General features: G+C 36.1%; 3 protein-coding genes across 5 annotated transcripts in view; 1 reads left to right on the forward strand and 2 right to left on the reverse strand.

Annotated features, from left to right (window-relative positions):
* The window catches only part of LOC109155948, a 25,344-nt gene continuing 5,429 nt past the window's right edge, over positions 1-19,915 (reverse strand). Inside the window, exons 2-4 of one of the 2 annotated variants that reach the window (XM_019303674.1) lie at positions 18,273-18,284; positions 717-1,512; positions 1-401 (exon numbers count right to left, since the gene is read on the reverse strand). In XM_019303674.1, coding sequence (XP_019159219.1) covers positions 324-401; positions 717-1,499 — 861 coding nt within the window. In that variant the 5' untranslated portion in view covers positions 1,500-1,512; positions 18,273-18,284 and the 3' untranslated portion in view covers positions 1-323. Of the gene's footprint in view, positions 402-716; positions 1,825-18,272; positions 18,285-19,915 lie in introns of those variants that run through there. The other variant, XM_019303675.1, reaches the window with a different exon arrangement.
* Positions 5,343-8,097, reverse strand: LOC109155947. 2 transcript variants are annotated; one of them, XM_019303673.1, is made up of 5 exons: positions 7,018-8,097; positions 6,579-6,759; positions 5,865-6,320; positions 5,683-5,754; positions 5,343-5,590 (listed from the first exon to the last, which is right to left on the reverse strand). In XM_019303673.1, the coding sequence occupies exons 1-4, from the start codon at positions 8,001-8,003 to the stop codon at positions 5,704-5,706; spliced, it is 1,674 nt and encodes a 557-aa protein (XP_019159218.1). In that variant the 5' UTR covers positions 8,004-8,097; the 3' UTR covers positions 5,343-5,590; positions 5,683-5,703. The 2 variants fall into 2 exon arrangements, with proteins under 2 accessions (XP_019159218.1, XP_019159217.1); XM_019303672.1 differs by lacking the exon at positions 6,579-6,759 and having other exon boundaries at positions 5,865-6,501; positions 7,018-8,096.
* The window catches only part of LOC109155951 (peptidyl-prolyl cis-trans isomerase FKBP20-2, chloroplastic), a 2,619-nt gene continuing 767 nt past the window's right edge, over positions 18,064-19,915 (forward strand). The window contains exons 1-4 of the mRNA XM_019303677.1: positions 18,064-18,262; positions 18,847-18,937; positions 19,051-19,265; positions 19,608-19,717. Coding sequence (XP_019159222.1) covers positions 18,217-18,262; positions 18,847-18,937; positions 19,051-19,265; positions 19,608-19,717 — 462 coding nt within the window. The 5' untranslated portion in view covers positions 18,064-18,216. The remainder of the gene's footprint in view (positions 18,263-18,846; positions 18,938-19,050; positions 19,266-19,607; positions 19,718-19,915) is intronic.

The raw sequence follows: 19,915 nt of genomic DNA on the forward strand, positions 1-19,915 counted from the left end.
GATGATAGGAAATAGAGTGCATTAAAATGATTGAAAAGCTTCATGTACATCTGGAGCTATGAATAAAGTAAGCAGAACAAGAACTAAGGTCACCTACATTTCTGTGCAGTCTCACAGAAAACCAAAAAGAAAAGCTTATTCCCCCTTCTACCTTTACAGGTTGCAGCTGATGCTATAATGAGATGGCAAAATAAGAAAGTCATCCTCCTCAAACTTTCAAAAACCACTTGAAGGGTGACCTTACCAAGATGATCTTCTCTCTAAACCTGCTGTCAAATCTCCATCTTTGGCACCATTTGCACACCAAAATCAGCATTTCATCTTTATACCTTCTGCTGAGTTTCATTGACTTTATAGGAATCAGGAGTTATTGATGCCAACCATAAACCTGGAAAAACACTCTGCATATGGAAATTTGGGATATTTAGATCATCATATCACAAAGAATGGTAATAATACTCTATAAAGATATCAATCAAGAAAAATGGTAACTACAAGATCACAAGTTCCTACCCTATTAGTCTGGTTTGAGTCGATCAGTTACAGACAATCTAATCTAAGCTCGTTTAGCTCATTCTGTGTTGGGCCAATTATGTTCTTGGTAGGGTCCCGGTGACCCAGTTAGGTCACAAGATTTACTTTGCCGGTTAGGATCACAAGATTTATGCAGAGAGAAAATCAGGGAGGGAGAGAAGTTAGAGAAGAGTGATTCTTACATCAAGCTGTTTCTGAACACTCTTTGATCTCTTTTTAGGCCTTCTTGCAGGCTTTGATCCGGTCATGGAGAATATATCTTCCTCAATCTCTTCTCGCGAGAGTGAAATGGAGAATCTTTGTCTCCTCTTTCGTTGAGAGGTATTGGGTTCGGCTTCCGGCCTGATCACATTCCGGTGACAAGATTGAGTTGTATTCTCGTGCGTACCCGAACCTCCTCCGGCGGCTCTGAACTGATCCACGTTCATATTCCGGTGTGCCGGCTTTCTGGGCCGCAAATTCCACGTCTTTGATACCGGCTCCCCCCCTGCTTCCTCCTCTACTGGCGCAGCCTCTTTCCCCGCATCTTGAAGCTCAGCCGCCGCCGCCGCCGTCTTCTTCTCTTCCGGAGCTTCTTCCGCCTTAATTTTCCGAGGGAGTTTCAGCAGTATCTTTGATCTGCCTTCTTTGTTCCCCCCCACCGCATCCACCTCCGATACCTTACGTTTCTTCTCCGACTTCCCGATACCCTGATCTGCTGATAAAGCTCCGTTCTTTCCGCTCTCGGCAGCCGTATTCTGCGGGCTTCTCTCCTTCCTGTTCTTACCCGATTCCGAACCCGAATCCTCCCTCCGCAGCGGCGAACCATACCGCGACGGCGAAGAACCGGAATCCCCGTCCCCGGACGACGAGAGCTTCCCGCAGCGGCCGCGCTGGTGGTTGTTGGAGTGGTGATTCTTCTTCCACATTTGCGGCAACCCAAAGTTATGCAGCGGCTGTGACTTCGCCGGCACAGTCGACGCCATACTCTCTCTCTCTATACACACACAAATACAGATTCCAAGATTATATCTGTATGCAAACCTTTCTTCTCCAGATTTCCACTCAATCCCAGAACATTCAACTTCGATCGCAGAAACTCAGCACAAAACTAAACATTCACCGATCGCAAACCAATCTCCACCCCCAAACCGATCATCAGAAGTTAATACACACACATATACATATACATATACATATACGTTTGAAAGTGTATGTATAGATTGGGATTGTGAGAAGAGTGAGAGATTGAGCTTTGGATGAGAGAAATAGAGAGAGACGTGAATTTGAGCAAAGAGACGGAACAGACGGTTATGTGAAGCTTTTTTTTTTTTTTTTTGGGAGCTCTTTTGTTTTTCCACTTTTACCCTTCCGCCCCTTGACTTGACCATTTCTTTTTTCCTTTTCCTACCCTTCTACACATACTATTTATTAATATTATTATTATGAAGAAAATAATTTATCCATAGTTGAAACTTCGCAAGTAAGGCCCGGGTTTGAAGCATCTTTAGCGGTATGAAACGTAAATGCGTTACTTGTTCTAACATCACCTATCTTAAAGTATTGATAAAATATTTCTTTTATTTCATGAATTTCGGGGCTGTATGTAATCATTTGAAAATATTTTACTCATAGTTTGAAGTGTCGTGAATAAGTCTGTGATCTGACGTATCTTTCACGTTATTAGACGTAATGCATTGTTTGCAATGATATCACGCATGTTGAAGAGTGTGTGAATGGTGTGATACAATGTTATTTTGATTCTGCGTATATGAAGTGCAGTATAATGTATGCGTGGTATTTACTAGTCACCGTATGTATTAATTTCTCCATTTCTTGAGCTTATATTGACCAGTCTAATTTTACATATCGTTGGGCCATTCAGTCATATATAACGATCTTGTGGTCTAGTGGCATGAAGTAACTTTCCCAAGTGAAATGTCATGGACTCGATCTCCAGCGGACCGGTATTGAACAGATACCACATTGTAACAAAGTCCTCTTAATTCTTTTGGTTAAAGCTCAAAACCATACCAAAAGTATATACAATTTGTAAAGCGCGTTTAATATAATATCGCGTGTTAAATCTGATATGTTTCTCCCAAAAACCCTAGATCAGAGATTGTGCAAGGGAGCATATTCTTCTCCACACTGACATCTAGAAATGGTTATCTTTTTATTCTTTTAGTTTCCCCCTTAATGGAAACCCAGCACCTCCATGTGGATGCCACCACCTATATATGTTGTTCTCAACTAAAATATTGTCTACCTTAACAAGGATGTTTCTCCTAGCACAAAAAAGAGACCAAAATGGGTACCAGCAAACACACACATTCCTTGTACATTGTTCAAGAAAAGTTACAAACTAGAATTGATACAATTTGGCAATTTCCACAATAAACTACACCAACCATTAACAAACAAACATTACTTCCATGCCTGTACAAGAATCAGTTGCTTGCTTTTTCAGCAGGCGATTCAGTTTTCTACTTTAGTTGTTTCCCAAACCGGCTTGAATTTTCAGCGATATGGATTTATTGCACACAACAAATGCTTATTATGTCTCAGAAATACACGGCCAATCATCATCGGGCTGCAGTTCTAGTCCAGACTCCACACTGCACTTCCAAGAATCATAACCTGAAGCAGGTCCTAGTGTATGCCTATCATCTGCCATTTCTGTATCAAGAAAACTGTTAAGACCCAATATTGCGTTATGCATCAAATCAAATCTAAAGCCATGATGCTCCTTGTGGCTCAAGAACACTTTTTAGAATGCAGTGTTAACAAGAAGCACCACGTTGAAAGGTATCAGCAGAGCACATAATAAGATGCACTACCTCTCATGTATTTTCCCCTACCATACACACTCGTAATAAATACGAGAGGAACAATGAAACAGAAGGTTAGCGGGTTGGTCTTACCAGAAAATTTATTACCTGCACAGCAACGGTGGCAGCCTGGAAACAGACTAGGTATCTAAACCTCAATCACCCTATCCAATGTCATGAATCTTGGATCCACCAATTAAAACTAACCACAAATCCCATCTTTTGGCTATATATGGGATCAAAAAGTTTATATCTTCCATTCTTCCTGCTTGACTCAGTGGATAAATAGTAAGTGTTGCCATAGAAAGAATGGGAGTTTAAAATAGAATTTACTAAAGGAATATTAATCTCACCAGACATAAGCATCATGCACAAAGAGTATTTACCAAATTCAGGCACTGAAATTTAGCCAAATATACTCCCCATTTCTTTAATGGTCCTCACACAGCAATTTCCAGCAACATTGGCATTTGGTAATTTAAAAATAAAAAATCACCACAGTACTCTTCCTGTAACAAAGAATGATATATTGCTTCCTCCCCCATTTTTGAATCAGGGTGAGATAAGGTTGTTTGTTCACTGGTATAGTTGCAGCCACACTAATTGTACTGCATAACTGCCACTTCAGGAAAAAAGACAATATGCAAAATGACAAAACATAAGACTGGTTGAATGAACAAGCTAGCATCAACCTGGCATGCAGATTTAAAGAATCTGAGTTCATCTTCAAATCAAACTCTGTTCACACTAAAAATGTTAGTCACAAGTCCATAAGACAAGATGCACGAGTTGCACCAATGTGCAATTTCATTCTACTACCAGGAAACAAAAACTTCCCATTCTCCTTGAAATGTATTGGTCAAATTATTAAGCCAAAAGGCCCTAACCAAGTGAAATAGTGAACTGGTATGGTTTCAAGAGTGCAATTTTAAAGGTGAATTGCTTCTTAATGTCTCCCTTCCCATATAGTCTATTCAAGTTTATTAATAAAAGGGTCGAGGCTGTCCAAACTTCCCATGCCACTTGGTGGTATTAAGTTTCTCACTGTTAGCTCTGACTTTGCAGTTGCATAACTGCCCCAAGCTACTTGATTAGAATTTCAGTCTAGATATATTGTGCTTACTTGGAAATCAGAAAGGTATTTTCCTTTTTTTCTCAATATGCACTTAATGCCTTTAGCCTTTAGCACTGTGTTGATTATGGTATTAGCTCAAGCTTAGCTAAAATGTTAGAAGATCTAGGCTTAATTCCCATTTTAGAGCTATTTAACTAAACTTTTCAATCACGTTTAAGCAATGTATTGTCTTTTTACTGCTTAAACTCATTTACATAAAACATAGTGATTTTATAACTTTAAAATGAAATGTACCAGTTGAACTGATCAATCTTTTGGTTAAAAATCTTGTAAAGTATGCATATCCCATTCGTCAGATTTTCCCATTAAGGAGTTTGAAATTTTGAATTCATAGATTATTAGACCTTGTGGGAAGTGTTATTACTCCACAATCCATATCATGTAAGAAGCTGCAGTAATAGCACAATAGGAGATTCAGTGAGTAAAAAGGAGTACTGAGTAGCACAAGTTATTCCTGATAGTGCATGTCAAAAGTAAGGCTCCTAGTTCAAAATTGATATACAAATGGAATTCAGATAATTCATTTCTACATTTGTGCCTTCTTTTTAATCATTCAATTAATGGACAATTCATTTATGACAACTGCAAGAAACAATTTCACTTGCTGAGTTCTATATTAAGTCAAAACAAAAAAAAAAATCCAAATAAAACACTAAAGCACCATTAAACTGCAAAAGCCAAGAGTGCCAATATTTTTTCATATAAACATGGAAAATATATTAAAAAGCAGGCAAGAAAAAGAAAAAGTCAAAAAACAATCCCTTTGATCCATCTAGACTAAGCCAACGGCAGTGAATTGCTATTCTAGGCAAGTGAGGTCACAAAAGATGAATGGCTTTGCAACAGTAAAGAGATAAAAGAAATGCAATACAAAGTTAAACTTGTATTCAAACTTTAAAACTCTGAAAGTTTGCACGATAAAAACTTATTTCAACAATTCACTAAGTTCAGCCAGAAAGTAAATAAAACACCAGGAGAAAGATCCAGATTTCACTTTCATTCTATATGCTATAGCTAACTAGGGCATCATCAGACCTTTAGCACCAGAAATCCGTCAACCTTTGGTAAAGCACTTGAGGGAAGACCAAGCACCTTTATGATCTTACCAACCCTGCAAGCAAAAGTCATTCTGAAACCCATCAACCATCAAACTAAACAAAAAGATTTGCAACCATATAAATGAAAGAGGAGAACAAATGCCACCTTTCCAGTATTTATAGAGACTTAATAGTCATCTGGGCTTATTTTGAACTTCACCTTTGTAGGACACAATTTCTGCAAAAACAAAGACAGCACATCAATAAGAAAGTAAAAAAGCAGCATGTTAAATGAGCACAGTGAAAGGAATTTCAATTGACAAAAAGAAAAAATGTTATAATAGCTACATCAATTTCTTTCTGAAGCTCTGCTGGTCTCCTTATTTTCTGCCTTGAAGGCTTGGTTGCAGTCATAGAAAGCAAGTCCTCTGCAATTTCTTTTGCAGTAAGAGGGAAAACAAATCTAGCTGTAAACTTTGGCACCTCCTCTTTTCTCTTTTTCTTATTCCTCAATCTCTTTGGTTTCTCCTTCATCTCTGCTGTCACCTTGGTTACTGCCGTTTCAACATCAGTTGGATTAGCGGCCCTTGGAATTTGATTAGGCTTTCTTTTCCTCAAATTATAGACCTTTAGTTTCGGTTGATGAACATCACCAGCAATAATGAATGGTGGATCATCATTTTCCTCAAACACATCTATCTCCTCAATGCTCTTTGCCACTACTTTCTCTTTGCCCTTCCTGGATAATGGCTGATTCTCATCTTCTTCCAGCACTGGCATTTTTACATGCAACTCTTCAATGCTCTCTGCCACTACTTTCTCTTTGCCCTTTCTGGATACTGGTTGCTTCTCATCTTTTTGCAAAACTGGCATTTTCACATGCATTTCCTCAACGCTCTTCCCCACCACAGCATTGCCTTCTTTTGGTGCAGAACCACTCATCATTTGCATTGCAGCAGTCCTCATACCCTTATTCCCATCAAACCTTTTTGCCAAAGATGAAATGGAAAGTGACATAGTCTTTGCGTTCTCTTCCATTTTTACATGCAACTCTTCAATGATCTCTGCCACTACTTTCTCTTTGCCCTTTCTGGATACTGGTTGCTTCTCATCTTTTTGCAAAACTGGCATTTTCACATGCATTTCCTCAACGCTCTTCCCCACCACAGCATTGCCTTCTTTTGGTGCAGAACCACTCATCATTTGCATTGCAGCAGTCCTCATACCCTTATTCCCATCAAACCTTTTTGCCAAAGATGAAACGGAAAGTAACATAGTCTTTGTGTTCTCTTCCATTTTTACATGCAACTCTTCAATGCTCTCTGCCACTGCTTTCTCTTTGCCCTTTCTGGATACTGGTTGCTTCTCATCTTTTTGCAAAACTGGCATTTTCACATGCATTTCCTCAACGCTCTTCCCCACCACAACATTGCCTTCTTTTGGTGCAGAACCACTCATCATTTGCATTGCAGCAGTCCTCATACCCTTATTCCCATCAAACCTTTTTGCCAAAGATGAAATGGAAAGTAACATAGTCTTTTCGTTCTCTTCCATTTCTGCAGAATGAAACACCATATCCAGCATTTGAGCATTCTTTTCTTTTTTCTCTAGATTCACTTCCGGTTGCTGCAACGGTGCGGCCATCATTTCTGCAACTGGCTTCTTGTATGAAGATGAAATTGGTAACCTCTGCTGTCTCTTATGAGCAGCCTCCCTCTCAAATTTATTAGTTGATTTAGGAGTCCGACGTTTTTTTGGCACCTCCATGGTCAAATTAAACTTAAGAGGGCTCGCCAGTTCAGCTTCTGTGGATGAATGACAGTGCAGAGGTTGTAAAGAAGAGGATTTTTCTAGGCTTTCTTCAACTGGCCAAGTCAAAAGCAATCGTTTCTTCAAAGGTCTGACAGCTGTATCTAATGACGATATTCCAGTTATTTTGAATGGAGAAGGATGAGTATCCTGATTTGGCTGTTTCAAAGGTATGATGGGATATGATGACTCCCCAATGGCCCTTCTTTTTAAAGATACTAATGAAGGATGCTGCAGCTGTGGAGGTGGCTCCAGCTGCTTCAGTGACGCTACTGATTCTTCAAGTCCCAACTTTGAAAGTCGCAAAGTTATGATTTCAATGTCAAGCAATAGAGACTCTGAAATTTGTTGTGAAGTCATAGTTGACCCTCCAGCTGAAGCTTGCACTAGTGTGTTGCTCAGAGGAGTCTCCATTTTGTCAACTGGAGGTCGCTCCTGCTGCTTCAGTGATGCTACTGATTCTTCAAGACCCAACTTTGGAAGTGGCGGAGGCTTGATTTCATTGACAAGCAATAGGGACTCTGAAATTTGTTGTGAAATTGTAATTGATCCTTCAGCTGCAGCTTGGACTATTTTGTTGCTCAGAGCAGTCTCTGTTTTGTCAACTGGAGGTGGCTCCTGCTGCTTCAGTGATGCTACTGATTCTTCAAGTCCCAACTTTGAAGGTTGCAAAGCCATGGTTTCATTGTCAAACAACAGAGACTCTGAAATTTGATGTACAGTTGAAGTTGATCCTCCCGCTGCAGCTTGGACTAGTTTGTTGCTCAGAGCAGTCTCTGATTTATCAACTGGAAGTGGCCCCTGCTGCTTCAGTGATTCTACTGATTCTTCAAGACCCAACTTTGGAAGTGGCGGAGGCTTGATTTCATTGACAAGCAATAGAGACTCTGAAATTTGTTGTGAAATTGTAATTGGTCCTTCAGCTGCAGCTTGGACTATTTTGTTGCTCAGAGCAGTCTCTGTTTTGTCAACTGGAGGTGGCTCCTGCTGCTTCAGTGATGCTACTGATTCTTCAAGTCCCAACTTTGAAGGTTGCAAAGCCATGGTTTCATTGTCAAACAACAGAGACTCTGAAATTTGATGTACAGTTGAAGTTGATCCTCCCGCTGCAGCTTGGACTAGTTTGTTGCTCAGAGCAGTCTCCGATTTATCAACTGGAAGTGGCCCCTGCTGCTTCAGTGATTCTACTGATTCTTCAAGTCCCAACTTTGAAGGTTGCAAACTCATGGTTTCATCATCGAACAGTACAGACTCTGAAATTTGTTGTGAGGTTGCAGTTGATCCTGCAGCAGCAGCTTGGACTATTTTGTTGGTCAGAGCAGTCTCCATTTTGTCAACAGGAAGCGGCTCCTGCTGCTCCAGTGATGCTACTGATTCTTCAAGTCCAAACTCTGAAGGTTGCAAAGTCATGGTTTCACTGTCAAACAATACAGACTCTGAAATTTGCTGTGAAGTTGTAGTTGATCCTGCATCAGCATTTTGGACTAGTTTGATGCTCAGAGCAGTCTCCAATTTGTCAACTGGAAGCGGCTCCTGCTGCTTCTGTGATGGTACTGATTCTTCAAGTCCCAACTCTGAAAGTTGCAAAGTCGTGGTTTCATCATCAAACAATACAGACTCTGAAATTTGTTGCGAAATTGTAGTTAATAGTGCAACAGCATCTTGGACTAGTTTGTTGCTCAGAGCAGTCTCCATTTCGTCAACTGGAAGCGTCTCCTGCTGCTTCAGTGATGTTACTGATTCTTCAAGTCCGAACTTTGAAGGTGGCAAACTCATGGTTTCATCATCAAACAATACAGACTCTGAAATTTGTTGCGAAATTGTAGTTGATCCTGCATCAACATCTTGGCCTAGTTTGTTGCTCAGAGAAGTCTCCATTTTGTCAACTGGAAGCGGGTCCTGCTGCTTCTGTGATGGTACTGATTCTTCAAGTCCCAACTCTGAAGGTTGCAAACTCATGGGTTCGCCGTCAAACAATACAGACTCTGAAATTTGTTGCGAAATTGTAGTTGATCCTGCATCAACATCTTGGCCTAGTTTGTTGCTCAGAGAAGTCTCCATTTTGTCAACTGGAAGCGGGTCCTGCTGCTTCTGTGATGGTACTGATTCTTCAAGTCCCAACTCTGAAGGTTGCAAACTCATGGGTTCGCCATCAAACAATACAGAGTCTGAAAGTTGTTGTGAAGTTGTAATTGATCCTGCAGCAGAATCTTGGCCTAATTTGTTGCTCAGAGTAGTCTCCATTTCGTCAACTGGTGATGGTTCAGAGTTAGGGAGAACAAACGTAAAATAGTAATGACAAAATGGTCAGAAAAACACAATCATGCTGTATATAGAAACCAGCACTCATAGATAGAAAAATTCATAGATGCATCAAGGAATTGACCAAAAAAAACTGAATTTATAGATAGAAACATTCATATCTATATGCAGTCATCTACATGCACCCACAAATAGATTCATAAGCATATACCCACACACATACACACTGAAATTAGGTACATACACAGGAGGATTCTTCAGTGCTTAGAATTTTCAGACTGTTAAAAATCTTAAAATGCATATAAGAAACAAATTTATACTGATCCAGCACAAACACATGCAGAGCCAGACAGGATCTATGCGGAAAGAAGTTTCATATGGTCAGTCTAATTTTTCAGGTTTTGATATATATATATATATATATATATATATATATATATATACTAGTATTTTATATGCGCAATGCGCAAAAAATATATGCTCAATATTAAAATTAAATATTAAAATCTTAGTTATATTAATTTTTTTAAAATAATAGTGTGTGTGTGTGTATATATATAATTGTATAATTCATATTAATATTATTGAGGTAAAAATATAGAAATGATAAATTACTAAATATAACTATGGTAACATTTTAATTAAAACCTAAATGAATTCAAACTTACCATTGAAGGATGTAAGAAAAAATATTGTGTATGCATGTCCATGGTAATAATAATGTGGAAAGATAACAGATGTTATAACGGCAAGGATATTTTTGTCCAAAAAATTATGTAGTACAACTTTTATAGCATAAGGTACAAAAAAAATTAACAGAAAAAAACGGACATAAACCAGGGGTATAACCTGGATTGAAACTTATTATGTTTTTAGATTAGATTAGATTTTATATATATATATATATATATATATATATATATATATATAATTTAAAAAAAAAAAAAAAAAAAAAAAAAACATTCCAAAGAGAAGGCGGTGGATCTAGGCGGACACATGAGAACTTACATATACTCTAAGATCAATGGGCTAAAGTGAACAAATCCAGTCTACAAGAATACACATGTATACCTAAAGTGTATCGTAGACTCTCATAGAATAAATGACAGATTTACGGTGATTTAGAGAGATACATACACTGATAAGTTGAGTCCTTTTCAACTTCTGGTCTCTCCATCCAAGTGAAGATGAGTTGTGAATTGCTTCTCACGCCGATAAATTCTTCATGTGTACCTTGAAAAAAGAAAATGCTTGTTCAAGAGAAACAAAAAAGAATAAAGTAAAATAGTTAAGTATCAAATAGAGAGAGAAAGAGAGACACTTATGGATCTCTGATTTTGTTTTATTACAACAATCTGATTATTACAATTCATGTGGGAAAACCTCAATGGCATACCTCTGATTTTGGTTTATTACAACAATCTGATTATTACAATTCATGTGAGAAAACCTCAATGACATATCTCTGATTTTGGTTTATTACAACAATCTGACTATTACAATTCACGCGATAAAACCTCAAAAACATATCTCTGATTTTGGTTTATTACAACAGTCTGATTATTACAATTCATGCGATAAAACCTCAAAAACATATCTCTGATTTTGGTTTATTTCAACAATCTGATAATTCAATTCATGCAAGAAAACCTCAATGACATACCTTAAATCAAAAAGGGGAATGGCGAGAGTGAGAGATGGGCAATAGAGAAAGATCTGCAAGTAATCACATATACGAAAGCGAGTTGCTATATATTTTTTCCAAAGGAAATGAAACTTCTTCAGAAACCCTAGATGAAGAGGGGGGCGAGAGAGAGAGAGAGAGAGAGAGAGAGGATTGGGGAAAGCAAAAGTAGTGAGTGACTGATGAGGAAGCAAAAAGGGCTGTAATATACTGAGGAGATAAAGAAGATAAGTGGGCCTAATGACAAAATTACTCCTGCCGTTTTTAATTTTATGCAGATTACAAGAATCCAAATGAGGGTTTAGGATTATCACAAATATAGGTAGGATTTGGGAAATTTAACAAGGTACGTGGCATTCACATGTTTTTGCATGTTGACAGCAAAGTGTAGAGATAGAAAACCAGTGGGCTCTCTTCTTTTCTTCAGTTTCAAAACTCAAAATACCACTATTCAATTAGTATACGACATCTTTTGCTAGACTTATCACCTCACTAAAGCACGAAGCAAAGGAAAAACCCCAATTTTTCTAAGGAGTTAGTCAAGTGGCTGAGGAAATAATAAATTCGAAGGGTCTTAGGCCATCAACCAGATGAGTTAGCCATAATGAAAAGGATCTGAGGTCAGCCAAATGGATAATAATCATAAATTCAAATGTTTAGAAGTTGAACCTCCCACTTCTCAACTGTTACTACTAAATTGAGGAAAAGATGGGTGGTTTTCTCAATGATAGAAATATTAAGGTCATTAGTCAACAAACATAATAGAGCTTTAGAGGAAAAAAAAAGGATATTAAGTAAAAAACCCTTTGTTTATGTAGTGTTTCAAGTCAATCAAAATGAACTTCAACTATTAAAATCTAGCTAGATGATTGCTAAAATATTATATCAAGGTTGTCTTGGCCGTTTATCATTGAGAGTACTAAATTTGTCTAGTCACGTCAAAGAATTGCCAATTATGTAGAAATAATAGCTGTATGAGAGGCACAAACCTCGGGACAGAGTGAAAGCAAACAACTGCTAAGTATGAGAGTCAACACAGGCAAGAATGAGATGCAGACTATTTTTCTTTACAACCAAAGAAGGATTGTACAACTTATCAACAAACATCTTGGTAAATTTTTTCCATAGGTGTTCCTAAAATATAAAATATTCCCACATCAGAAGCATACAGAAAGTAAAACTCCAAATTTGCATGTAGAAAACAAAGTTGCATCAAATAGCCCAATTTGGTAAAATGTAAACAATCAAATATTAAACTCAGCATAAGTTGCAAGCATGTAAATATATAATGTCAATCTATTGCAAAATACATTTACTTGCAGTGAGCTGTGGAACGGAAACAATGCAATGCAGCAATGCAGAATTAGGAACCTCAGTTAGATTGCAGCTAGTTCTCATTACCCCCTCCAAAAGTTATTTTGTAATTCCCATCCTCATGCATTGTTCCATTCCATATCTGCCCAGCACGAACACTTCATATATTTCCATTATTCCTTTATCCTTATTCTCACCCCGCTCCCCCCCCCCCCCCCAATTGAAGGGAAGGCTTACGGGGCATCCATGCAGTAAAATCATCTACACCTGAAACTCAAAACAAGAGATTCATTATAGTTCGGCAATCAGCACCAACAAGATATATAGGCCTTCATTATCCAGTGAGTCCATAAGAACCCACACCTGCAATGTCACAGCTACAAACTGTAGCTTATATTCATGAATATATAAGCTCTAATGACAAACATAAGAGATATTTCTAAAAAACTATCATTTTTACTTAAATGAAAAATAATAGTAATAAACACCATTAAATTTCATTGCAGAGTCTTCTCAGGCTCTTCTTCATACTAAAACCAAAAAGAAATATACAACTTCGTTCAACTTGTGCAAAGGGGTGGAGAGCCCTTTTGCAACACAGGTTACACAGTTCATTTCCAGAGCACTTGCACTAGGCAATAATTATTATTTCAGATTCTTAGAGAGCAACCATTAATTGTTAGGAGTATTCCTTTGGTTGTTTACACCATATACAAACCATACCAAGAAAGTGGAACATTTGGCAAATGCACTATATCAAATTCACAGGAGACGATCAGCAAGCCCTTCCTTTCCATTCATAAAGCACTAGTTTTCCAACACTTAAGACTGTCTTTGATAAAGATAGATTCCCATGTAACAATTCAAACCAAGCAAGAAATCTTTAAAAGACCCATTAGTTGTAATCCCTTGTCAAATACAAATAACAAACCTCAATAGAAAAAAGCTAATAAATGCTCAACTGTCCCCTCCACCCCACTTGAATAATCCACTTACTCTTTTTAGATGACTCAAAATGAGAAACCCCTAACAAAAAAGGGAAAATTTTACACTCCATTTTAGCATTCTCCTTAGATAAATCCTTATTAACACTCAGATAGCTACTCAGCTAACAAAGTACTTGGACAGTATCCAAGGAAGGGAAATCTGAATTATATAAAATTTCGTAATTGCAAGTTACCTTTTTCTTAATCCTCATTTCCAATTATAATGGTTTGTCCAACTTGGAAAATCATCCCTGCTTTTAGCTTAGAACTCTAAACATAAAACTATTAAGCATAACAGCATAAATTTTCAGCAACCAAGTCAAATCATTTATAGTTAACATCTTCTTTGGAACATCATCCCATTTAAGAAATTTCATCCCCTAATGGTATATAAATGCAATCTTGAAGACTGATTTTTTTAATAAGTAAATACTATTATTTACACCCAAAAAAAAAAAAAAAAAAAAAAAAAAAAAAAACCAAGCAGGTGCTTACAAACAAAAGACCAGTTAGCATAGAACTTAGGGAATATAAGTTCTTCAATGGCAAAGCTACTCTCCTCTTTACACCAGAACAAAAGGACTCTCAATATACACAGGCCGAGACCCCTTAAAACACTGTACATTTCTCTCATGCCAAAATGCCAAATTATCCACAGACTACATAAGGAACAATCACCACAATTTCCAGAGTGGATTACAAGATTCTTGCTAGGGTGGCTTCACTTATCATGGAAGATAATTTTTGAAGGATTAAAATAGAAGTACTACTAAATGCTAATTCTCGGGTTATCTGAAGTGGATCATAGCATCATACTCAGCAGTGATTTTACTTTATTGCTCTGCAAATGCCCAACAAAATGCCACTCAACGTCCTCATGAAGCTGTAAATCCAAAAATAAACACCAAGATTATACATTTAACCCTGGAAGCCAAGCATTCTTAGCTTTTTAGTTTTTCTTGTAAATTTCTTTCAAAATGTAAAAGTATTATGAAGGGGAAAGGGAGCAAGCACCTCATGACCCTTTTGGATAATCTCTTGAACATATTTTTCACCGAAACAGTTGTGTCCACTGTCCAGCATCGTATACCTGGCGGATGAGAGAGACTGGCTCGTCTTGCCTACCGCCACCACTCTCACGCCATCGGCACGGCGGCCTGACCTCTCCGCCGCCGGTAGTGCAGTGGCAACTGCATTCTCCACAGCCGGAGCAGCCTGCAACTTCTGAACTTCAAAACAACAGTGAAATGTAACAGATTAGGGCTACGAGAAAGGGAATTGGGAATTAGTTTATTGTCCACGGGTTTAGCGCCAATATCATGGGGAAGGTGATGGTAATCAATATTGGCAAAAAAAAAATTGTCAATTGATAATTTTATTTTTCTCTATAAAAATATGAGTTAATACCTTATGAGGTCCTCCGAGTATAGTGGTTTTGTCACGTTTAGTCCTAAACTTTCAAATTGACTATATGTGATCTTTCGACTTTTGAATTTAACCATTCGTGATCAAAGTTAACCACTCATGGTCCTTCAAGTTTCAAAATTTAACCAGTCGTGGTCCTCTTGAAAGGACCATGGTTGGTTAAAATTTAATAGTTGAAGGACCATGAGTGGTTAACTTGGACCATGAATGGTTAAATTTGAAAGTCGAAGGACCTCATATGGTCAGTTTGAAAATTTAGGACTAAACGTGACAAAACTACTGTACTCGGAGGACCTCGGATGGTATTAACTCTAAAAATATATTATAAATTGAGTGGAGAGATGTCTAAGTATAATTTCAAAACTCAAATTTAGTCCTATCACTCTTATTAATTTGTTTACGTTCTAACTAATTCATATGAAATTAATGTATGTGTAACCGCGTAGTGAATACAATTTACTAATTATAAATATGCTGAAATTTAATCAATTACTCTCATCCATTTTGTTACGTCCTAACTAATTCATACGTTATGATTTATGAATATACGTGGGTAATCATGTAATGAATACCCATTATTATTTCTATATATGCTTTATTTTGCAACCTTAATCATTATCATTTTGACTCGAAATATTACGTTTTAAAACAGCATTATCAAGATTTACATCAACTATTGACCGTTGATTGTATTGGTAATTTGGTATAACGGTTTATCTAATTACTAGTATTGTTTAAAATAACTAGTATTTTCGCACGTGTGATGCACGGAATGGATTTGTTGTAATATATTAAGAATATTTGGATCAATATATAATTATTTAAATTAGAACATCAAGTATAGTGCAATTGAAGATATGGTTTGGACCGTTTATATGTTTTTATGTTATCATTGTTTGAATTTGAACAAATTTAAATTTTAATATATAAACAAACTAATTTAAATTTTACGCCGATGTCCTTTTTAGTATTTTTACATTTATCAACTTATCAAAAAATTAATTTTACCAAACACTTTCAATCATAACAGCTAGCTTAACAGCTGTTCAGCTTTCAGCTCCTTTTCAACTTTCAGCTCCTAACTTATAATTTTTCAGCTATGTTTGCCAAAACATAGCCAAAATGGTAAGAGATCTCAAGAAAGGTAAAAGCTTTTAATTTTTCAATTAGTACCAAAAACGTTATAATCCAATAAAGGTATATCTTTAATATTATAAAAATACCATATTTGTCTAAATATTTGATATTACAAAAATGTCTCTGAATTTGGACGGGAAAATGACATAAGAGGATTATATATATATATATATATATATATATATATATATATATATATATGTATATATATATATATATATATATGTAAAAAGTATAAAGCAAACAAAAATAAAATTAATCACCGAATTACATGCAAAAGTGCAATCAGGTCATTAAACTAATAAAAAAGTGCAATTAGATTTTGTTTTATCAAAAATAATACAATTTGACATATTCATCAAGTCATTAACGTGGTAATTATTATATTAATTATTTTTTTTAAAAGGTTGTTTTCATAATTTTATTTTTTATTTTTTAAAAACCCACCCCTCCCTGTCTTCGTCTCTGACCGAGAGAATAAGAAATTTCTTTATCTATGGATTAGAGACGAAGCAGTTTCTTTGTCTCCAGATTGGAGACGGAGACGGAGGGGACGGAGTTTATATATATATAATTTTAAAAATATAAATAAATTAAAATAATAAATTTTAATATGATGAATGCCACATCATTGTGACATGGTTAACATGTTAAATTTGATCAAATACATAATTTTAAATAATTTAAAGATATAATTTTTTTTATTTTTTTTTTTGAATTGAATGACTTGATTACATTTGTATGTATAGTTCAAATTTGAATCCTTTTTCAAGTAAAAATAAAATGGCATGTTTGGTTCATGGAATAGGTCAGGAATGGAATAGCATTCCTTGGAATAGACCTATTCCATCGTTTGGTTGGATCATTTTGTCATGGGAATAGCATGCCTAGGAATGAGCTATTACCTTCGCAAGGGGAATAGCCATTCTTAGGGGGGGCCTTGGTATTAGCTATTCCCATGTCCTTGGGAATAGCTTTTATATCATAAATACCAAAAATACCCTTTGCATATTATATAATATATATATATTTAATAAATATAGTGTATTATATAAATTTATATATTTAATTAATTATAATTTTTATCCATCAATCTATCAATAAATAAATATATATATATATATATATTATATATATATATATATATGTAATATGTAAAAAAAAATAACTGTATAAAACTCCTTAATTATGGAGTCTTGGCTCCTAAATTAAGTAGTCTGCTCATCTGCATGCCTAGCGGATGGGCATTGCAAGCTTGCCTAGTGGATGAGCATTGCAATTGAAATTATGGAGCCTTGAGACTCCTTTTATAGGAGCCTCAAGGCTCCATTCCTTATTTCTCCAACCGATGTAGGATAAGTGAGAATTATAAATATAAAAATAAATATGTATTTGTATAATAATAATAATAATAATAATAATAATTATTATTATTATTATTATTATTATTATTATTGTTATTGTTATTGTTATTCTATCTCTCACACACACACATACATATACATGTATATAAATACAAATATAAATAAAAATAAATAAATAAATAAATATATATATATATATATATATATATAACATTCAGTATATCATAATCATATTCATTATTATTATTATTATTATTATTATTATTATGTATAAGGGTATTTATGTCTTTAAAACCTATTCCATTTCTATTCCTTTAACCAACCAAACACTGGAATACAATTACTAAGTCTATTCCTTCAGCCAACCAAACAACAGAATACAATTCATAATACAATTCATATTCTATTCCTTACCTATTCCATTCCATGTGGAATAGCATTCATATTCCCTCCAAATTCATTCCGTGAACCAAACGTGCTGTAAGTGATAAAACAATATGTTGCCTGTCGGGGGACTTTGACAACAATATTAATAACGAAGAGGGGTGAAAATGCTATTTCGACTAATAAGCACAGCGCACACTGGCAGCAGCTATACAGAAGATAAAGATTGCACCTTTGCACCTAAAGTAGCCATTGTTAAGCTGCTTGAAGTTCTCCGACACCGAAAGATTGCATCTTTGGGGGCTAAACAAGAAAAAAAAAAGAGGAGAACAATTATGCTGTATCTCTCTTCTACACTTGTTCCCAAGCCTCCTCTTTCTTGTGAGTTTATCTTTATCTATCTCTCTGTTATCCACTTTCTGGAATGAAAATCGTTTAATTTTTATTTTGATTGTAATTCTTGGTATCATTGTTTTGTGGCAAAGTGTAATTCCTCTCAGTATTTGGTTTTCTAAGAGTCCTGTCTAGACATTGGGTTGCCATGTTCTTATTTTCTGGCTGATGTTAGAAAAGAAATTTTAACCCAAGCTGACTGATAAGAGTTTGATAGTTAATGTAGTATTGTTAAAATGTTAATTTTTGAGAAATTTAAGGAAAACTAGATGGGAATCATGGGATCCAGCAGATGCTGTTTGCCTAAAGTGCTGTCTTCTGCAACTTCCTAATTGCACAAGGTTTTGGAAAATTTTGGGATTTCATGGCTGAAGATGATAGGTTTAGCTCACTGCAAAAGGAAGTGAGGTTTTATGGACCTTCTACAACTTCCTTACTATTTAGAACCTTAATGCATTCGTAGTGGCATACGCCATTTCATAATGATCTCTGCTAACAAATGCTGATAGAGCATATAGTAGGAAGTAATATTTCGGTGGTGTGTTGTGCTGATAATGTTGCGTTTTGTGCAGATAGAACTCTTTCGGTTTGTCAGACACCCCAACCTCACAGGAGGGGATTACGCTGGGGTTGCTATATTAATGACACATTACGAGTTAACAGGTAGCTTTGATTAGTTTGTGAACAATGGCTTTTGCAGTTTTGCCATTTTCTTTCTTTGGATTGCCATCAATTTCATTGTTTAGTAGTTTATAAAATACCTTTTTCGTGGTTAGAGAACAGAATAAGACGGTATTGCATTCTGAGGAGAATTTGAGGCGGAGATTTCTTCTATTTTTCCTACTTACATCGGGCATATCCCCAGCGTTCCCTTGTTTTGGGAAGACAAAGAGCAAAAACCCATATGATGAAAGACGTTTACTGCAACAGAACAAACGGATACAGAGAGAAAATAATGTACCTGACGACTTCCCTAATTTTATCCGAGAAGGTCCGTTTATCTGTTCTTACAAGTTACAACTTAATTGATTTTATAGAGTCCTCAATATATGTCAAGGACCTTGTGGTTTAGTGGCACCAAGTTGCTCTCCCATATGGGAGGTTGTGGGTTTGAGCCTCAGTGGAGGCGGTATTGACTCTTTGTGCTTCAGTACGTTGAGAAAGTAGTTATGAATAGATACTGCATTGTAATAGAGTCAGTAGAACTCGAAAAAAAAAAAAAAAGTCCTCAAGATATCAGGAGCCCCCCCTCTCTCTGTATATATATATATCTTCAAGTTTCCATTTTTCAACTGTACCAAAAAAATAAGAAAGCTATTTGTGATCCGTCCAGGTTTCTCAGTGAAAGTAGTGGCATCAGAAAACTACGTAACACGTGACTCAGGTTTGATATTGTGGGATATTGCTGTTGGTAAAGGTGATTGTCCAAAGGCTGGTCAACAGGTTTTTCTTTCGTTTTATATTTTACCTGAAAGTGCAGTTTGATTTTGTCGAAACACCGAAACTTGTCATGGATTATGGCTATTAGGATGTGGTTCATGTGCTTCTATGGATCCTACTTATTTTATAGGATCAAAAGAGAGTGTATTTATCAATTTAAAATATGATATTCTTTTTATTGAAACATTACGTGACAGACAA

This window comes from Ipomoea nil, unplaced genomic scaffold (assembly GCF_001879475.1).
Source record: "Ipomoea nil cultivar Tokyo-kokei standard unplaced genomic scaffold, Asagao_1.1 scaffold2704, whole genome shotgun sequence".
NCBI lineage: Eukaryota > Viridiplantae > Streptophyta > Magnoliopsida > Solanales > Convolvulaceae > Ipomoea > Ipomoea nil.